Here is a 7295-nt window from a genome sequence, read left to right on the forward strand (position 1 = left end):
ATTAGTGCATTGTCACATTTTCTATGCAAAAAAAATACAGTAATCATGAAATAAAATTAACAATATTTATAATTTACTACTCTGCCTGGCCTTCTCCATCATTGGTTTCAAATATTGAGTGACTGATGGAAGTACATCAGTCTTATTTAATGGGGAGGACTTTGCCCATTTGAAGAGATTCGGGTAGACATGACCATCACGACGACCGAGAACCTGGAAATGGAAATCGCGTTTTTAACGGATTGCAAAAAAGAAAAACAGCATACTTGTCAAAAATCGGGCCGGGCCGAAGTTTCTCTCGGCCCGGCCCGGCCCGGTCGGCCCGGATTCAAAAATGGGTACCCATTTTTACCAATTTTTTTTTGAAATTTTTCGAAAAAAAACAGTAAAAATGCTTAAATTATCATTACATATTCACATTTTGATTCAATTTTAAATGCTTATTCGAAAACTATACTTTTTTCAAAAAATTTCCAAAAAAAATTCAAAAACTCAAAATGTTTTGAAAAAATGTTTCAAAACGGGCCGAGCGGGCCGGGCCGGGCCGGGCCGGGCCGGGCCGGGCCGGGCCGAGATTTTTCCTGATTTCGGCCCGGCCCGGCCCGTGACAAGTATGAAAAACAGAGAGGAAAAGTCGAACCAGCGTCGCCAGAGTGACAGGCGGCGCCACAGACAACTCGGCCACGCGGGGCATCTCGTGGAACTGGTCTGCAGGGCGTATAGGTGCGCGGGGTTTTGAGAGAATGGGGTGATCTGTTCGTCCCGATGTCCACTTACCGATCTCAACTCGATATCACTGAACTCCCATGAATCCACCAACGAAACCGCATTAGGTCTCACTTTTCCCAAATAGAAATAGAGTTGTTCCCTGATATAATCCAACTGACTGGACGACAAGAATCCATCTTCCAGTGCATATTGAGCCATATCCAATAGTTCATAGTTGACGTGAAGATGAAGAAGATCTGTGAGCGCTTCTTTGATTCTGAAGTCGACGATCTCGTTGACACGACGAATGAAGGCTTCCACGATGAAGAGACGCGTGTGGAGACGGGACGCCTGGAAAAGAGAATGGTTGTGAGGGAGAGAACGCGTCAATGGTGCACCAGCGATTTTGTTTTTTTTTGGTTTGTAAAGGAGACTGTGATCTAGAATGCGTATTGTAAGTGCTGTTTAAAAAATCTGCTCAAGAAACGCGATTTAGATAGAAAAAATCGATTTCGAACTTTTTAGTATTTCAAATTTCAAAAAAAAGGACCAAGTTTGAGAACCCGTCACAAAACTAGTGCTTACTCCTGTAAGTTGAAATATAGCTGGTTTTGTAGCTCACAAGTAGCGCTACATTTTTGTAGTTGATAACTTTTCGATAGGTCCACCCACTTTTGAAATACACGTGTTCTTAGCAAGGTTACCCAAACTCGCGGTTCTCATCCCCCAAAACTCTTATCTTCAAACGCGCATATCTCAAAAGTGGGCGGAGCTATCAAAAAGTTGTCAACTACAATAATGTAGGTCTATTCTTGATCTACAAAATTAATTAACTTTTTACTTTTAAAACTTGTATCCTGCTTAGTTATAGCCTTAGCTTTGACTATTGTTAGAACCAAGTACTCCAGAACTTTGATTCCGCTGATTTCTTGATAACACCCGGTGAGAATTGGTCATGATCACAAAAGATTGTTGACAAACAAGAAAAGTACGTTTTTCTTGCAGAAGTGTTGCAAAAGAGAAGAAAAGTCATGCCATATCAATGTGTTTCTGTGTAGCCTTTAACAAAAAAGTACACAAACTGGAGGTGAACTTTTCGAAAATGATGACGAAATCAAGAATCGTGTAGATCATAAGAATCAGGGACTAAAAATATAGTGAAATCTGAAAAAAAAAAAACTTCCAGAAAATTCGCCTAACTGCACACTAAAGGAGCCTCAACTGGTCTCAATGTGGTCTGGCGCGCCTTTGGCGCGTCCTTATGATTTGATGGGGTCTGGAAGTTCCGACAACGTTTTGTGCTGAACGGACCAGAAATTCGCTGGAAAACACCAAAAAATAGGGAAAAAACGGTCTAAGTCGCCTTAGTTAGCTTTAAACACCCCGTTGTCTGGCGTGCCTCCGGCGCGTTTATACATTTTTAAGCTTTAAAGAGTTCTCGGCGGTTTTTGTGGTATTCGATTCAAAAAACCTCAAAAATTCAAAAAGCGTGTTAAAAACGGACCAGGCAGCCCTAACTCCAATACTGAAAATAGTCTGGCGCACCTTCGGCGCTTTTTTGGAAATCGTATAGTAAAAGTTGAAGAAATTCGCAAAAACCCCGGAAAATGTGTGGTGGATAGTCCTATTCTAAGGGTAAACGCGGCTGGCGCGCCTTCGGCGCGTTCAGGACATAATTGTGGCAGTTAGTTAATAGTATAGCAAGAAGATTGAATCATTGAAGATTTGAAACATTTAGAAGCGTTTTATCTGGTGCGCCTACAACGCGTTCTCAATATTGAAGTTTGAAGCGCTTCTTTTCCACTTCTTCTCAAACTGGCGCGCCTTAGACGCTTCAAATTTTCCCAACTCACTCTAGTCAACTCGACGGACGATTTGTTCCAAGCGATCTCTCTTTTCTCTCCCTTTTCCATCAACCCAAAAAACATATCAGCAGCTTTCAGGGTCTGTCGTTTGGCAATATGTTGGAATATCTTCACGTACTCCACGAATCCACTATTCGGCACACGATCGATCAAGGATGTTGGCTCACTTTTGGCACCCAGGTAGGCTACGAGTGGTCCTAGCTTCGAGGTATTCCCTGATTTGACGGCGGCGGCGGATTTGATGAGATAGCGAGCGAGTTGGAGAAGCATTACCATATTCTCTCCTTCATATGTGCAACCACCGATAGCCACTCCGTAGATTTCCGAGATGTAGCTGGCCTAGAAATATCATTTTTGGAAAACCTAGGCCATCTCACTCACCATCGAGTAACCATGACCTCCACACGCCATCCTCGCCTGCTCTATTCCTTCTCCTGTTTGATGAGTAACCACAGATTTGAGACCAGAAGTTAGGGCATGTAGATCAGCCATCAATTCCACATTCCCTGATTTCATCTCTTTCAACACATGCTCATAGAGTTTGACTGTCTCGGCACCGGCGAATTGGAAGGCGTAGGCACGGGCGATTGAGGGGAAGAGACGGTGCTGTTGGGTTTGGTAGTCGAGAACTTTTACTTCGGGTTGGCTGGAAATGATGGTCTAAGAAAAATTTCAGCGAAGTTAAGGCACTTTTGAATTCATGCCTTTTGCATAATCAAAGTTTGAACCACTGACAAGTCATTACCTTCCTGACGTGTTAAAAATATCGAAATCAACGTTTTCTCAGCATAGGTCACGTCCCATAACTCTATGTCAACGTGTCAACGAAAATCGTCTACTTCGCTTACAGCTCTCCTCCATCTCCACGACAACTACTGGATATGGCTCTAGATTTAAAAGGTATTTAATTTTCAAACGCGCTCTATGGTCACAGGCACTTTAATTTGTCTTTAAATTGGGGTAGAAACTAACACATGCGTACTGAAGACCAGAAAAACCAGCAATATTCATTACTCTTGCTTACGCGACAAGCCCGCAGAAAAGTCTCTAGACGGAATCTAGCGCCGCAGGCACCCCAGCCTCTTGCCAATATTTTGCATAATCCGGTTTGTTCCAAGTGTCTCCGCATCTTCTTCTTTATCACTTCCCTACATTTTTGTTCTGTAACGATTTCGCGCCGGAGGCGCACCAGTTGGGTCTCTAGACGGAATCTAGCGCCGCAGGCACCCCAGCCTCTTGCCAATATTTTGCATAATCCGGTTTGTTCCAAGTGTCTCCGCATCTTCTTCTTTATCATTTTCCTACATTTTTGTTCTGTAACGATTTCGCGCCGGAGGCGCACCAGTTGGGTCTCTAGACGGAATCTAGCGCAGCAGGCATGTCTCAGCTGGTACCATATTTAGACATGTCCCTTTTTTAAACATTCTCAAATGCAATCTAGCGCCGTAGCCTCGGATTTTGAGCCAATAACACTGCTGGTGTAGAGACAGAATTTAGCACCGCAGGCTGTATTTCCGAATGCTTACGATCCAAGATTCTAGACACACCATAATAGCACCAACAACATTTGGTATCCTCACCTCTTATCAATCTGGCCTTGCCGTCTAACCGATGAATATCTTGTAGCAATATTCAGTGCCATCGACAACATGATAGCCTGTCCCGTCAACATATAACTTCTCACGTGAACCATTGCGGAGTAGTTGATTTTTGCATGTGGTGGCTTGATATACGTCCCATCAGCCTCCACTTTAGTATGTCTCATCAGAAGATTGGTTCGAGGGATACGGTATTGATTAAAGCCAAGGAATCCGTTGTCCACTATGTTGTATGCCATCTTTGGTCCGATGTCTCCTACAGTAATCCCGGGGAGTGGGTTGTGAGTCTTCTCGTCTCGAAGTTGCACCATGAATGGGTGGGGACCGTAGTTCTTGCTCTTGATGATCATATGAGCAACCACCACTGCATAGTTTGAGCTTTTTCCGAGATTTCCTGGCCACCATTTGAGAGCGGTGATTTGTGGGGTGTGTAGGATGAACTCCTGGGTGGAGATGTCATAGGTGGCGGTGGTTTCCAGGTTTTGCAGGTTGGTTCCTGTAAAAAACACACCTTATCTCACAATCTGAAACAGCTAGCGAAAAACTCTCACCTAATAAAATCCTGCTCTTAAAATTTACTACATTTTCTTAGTTGACAACTTTTTTCTAGCTATTCACGTTCTCGAGATACAGCGCTTCAAAGAATGTGAGACGCGTAGAGAAGCGAGAGTGTCTGCTTCTCTGCGTCTCTTGCGAAATCCTCAAATTCATCGCTTTACTATACGCCCCAACTTTGCCTTTTTAAATCGCATCCGTGGTCTACTGGCTAACGGCGGCTATTTTGGTTCAGAGGGTCCAAGGTTCGATTCCTCTCCCCGTCCAAACTTTTTTTTTCTTCTTTTTTTCTTTTAGAAATGATCCCTTACCATGTCCCATCTCTGTCTGAGCATAAGTTCCAATTATCTCTCTTCTCAGAGCTCTCGGGAGCCATTTCGCCTGTTGCTCATCGGATGCCTGGGCGGAGAGTGCCGGGATGAACATGACTCCATGAAGGGCCATCGGGTTACCCTCGATTCCAAGGACTTCGCTGAAAATAGTCATTTCTGGGGTGACGTTGACGCGTTTTTATTATCTTTAAATTGTTGGTAGCCTGTTATCCGGTTTTTGGGCATCTAGAATTTCTGACTTACTTATTCAAATGATACAACTCGGCTGGATCTGTTGGATCGATAATCTCAGACATTCTCGCGGTAAGAATTGTCACTTTCCTGGCACTCTCCATTATTTTCTCCTCTCTCGTCATGAATGGCAATGGTTTCGAGTCGTGGAGTTCGGGGAGCTGAGCGATTTTCGCACTGATCTCACGACGGCGACGGGCGCGCTGAAAATATGGAACATTTTTTGGACTTTTCGTGAAAAAACTGTCAGAATTGTGTACTGGGGTGCCTGCGGCGCTAGATTCCGTCTAGAAACCGATCTGGTGCGCCTGCGGCGCGAAATCGTTACAGAACGGATAATGATAAAGAAGAGGATGCGGAGACACTTGAAACATATGATTATACAAAAGAATGAAAAATGTCTGGGGTGCCTGCGGCGCGAAAAACGGACTGAAAAAGTTGAAAACCGGATTATTAAACTTTCCTGGAAGTTCTTGGCACAGCAAGTCTTACTGAGGCAAAGAATTACTCAAAATCTTCGCGCCGAAGGCTCCCCAGATAAGTCTCAAGGCGGAATCTAGCACACATTTTGACCTTTTTGATTTTGTCGTTAGATATGGATTTTGTAGTTTGTAGTATTCATAAAAACGCGCCGAAGGCGCCCCAGTCTACCTATCTCAGCCGATCTCAACCAACAACGCGCCAAAGGCGCACCAGACGATCTCGGCCGATCTCAAAGGTTCAACGTAACTCTTGCAATTTCTAGTCGCCAAGCCATTTCCAAACGCGGCGCAGGCACCCCAGTCTTTTCCCAATCTCAACCTGTACTATTCTCAGGGACTAGTTTTGGAGTTCTAGGCCACCACTCACCTTCTCACTGCCCCAAATCTGTGAAGCCATATCATTCGTGTTGAATGTACCCGTCTTACGCTCCTCGGTGAGATCCGGATTGTCTCCATCTTGGATTGTCTTGTTGAGGAATTGGGGCATTCTGTAATTTTCAAACGTTTTTTTTCAATACCTCATTGAAATGAAATTGAGAGAATTGAACGTGCAGAATTAGAAAAAGCGTTAGAAAGAATCGATTGGTCTTATCGGTCTGGCATTACGCCCCCTTCTTAAATTCGTCTGGCAATCAGGAAATTGAAAAAGTGATGAATGATGGTTTTTTGAGCTTTCAATTGGTGAAGGGAATGAATTTCAACAATTTAATAACCGGTTGGGTAATTAAATCAGAGTCTTCGGTATTCCAATCATTCCAATCCACACAATTGGAGGATATTAAAGCAGGGAGTGTACTCAAGACCAACTTCTTCTAGAAACGATAAATGAGTGATTTTCGTACCACAATTAAGATACGAAGATTCTTATAAAATTGAGACTAGGTTTAGGTTATATTTGAAACAAGTAAGACCATGCTACGTTATGATAACGGGAATGATATTGGACAAGTCAATCGATTCAGTGTGCCTTAATTGGTATAATCTAGCTACAGTTTGCTTTAATTTTTCAATTTTATTCATTTAAACGATAAAGTAAGTCACTGACACATCACATTTGAAATAAAGTAAGATGGGACGCAGAATAAAAGTTATGAAAATTAAGGGTAAGATATTTAGGTAGATTTAATTGGGTAATGTTTAACTCCGTCTTTAAATTTGTATAGGGCACCTAAAACTTGAATGATTTAATAGTTAGAGGTGCTATTCTTGCTTCTAAAGGTCTAGTAGGATTTTGATGATAATTTACCGTTTTTTAAAGTAACGAGGTCCAAAGATGTTTGATATTATAGAAGTGAACAGGGGTTGCTAAGCTTTTAAAGTTGTTAAATATCATACTTGTCAACCGGGCCGAAACGGGCCGACACGGGCCGGGGCGTAACTCGCGTCAAAATGAATATTATGAGCTCAAAAATATACCAAAATGTAGATCTCGACGAGTTCTATGTTCGTAATCTACTACGGGCCAGATGACTATTCGATAATGCACCGCGGGCCGGGCTAGAATGGTTTTTTTGGTCATTTTTG

The 7295-nt window shown here is 42.9% G+C and overlaps 1 protein-coding gene across 1 annotated transcript; it reads right to left on the bottom strand.

Moving 5' to 3' along the window:
- Positions 1–66: 66 nt before the first annotated feature.
- Positions 67–6258, bottom strand: GCK72_003418 (uncharacterized protein; the record flags this gene model as incomplete). The annotated part of the gene is made up of 8 exons (XM_003097295.2): positions 67–213; positions 778–1059; positions 2562–2912; positions 2955–3219; positions 4154–4667; positions 5038–5198; positions 5302–5492; positions 6139–6258. 8 exons carry the CDS (start codon positions 6256–6258, stop codon positions 67–69), a joined length of 2031 nt encoding a protein of 676 aa, XP_003097343.2.
- Positions 6259–7295: the final 1037 nt, after the last annotated feature.

The sequence above is a fragment of the Caenorhabditis remanei genome, chromosome I, assembly GCF_010183535.1.
Source record: "Caenorhabditis remanei strain PX506 chromosome I, whole genome shotgun sequence".
NCBI lineage: Eukaryota > Metazoa > Nematoda > Chromadorea > Rhabditida > Rhabditidae > Caenorhabditis > Caenorhabditis remanei.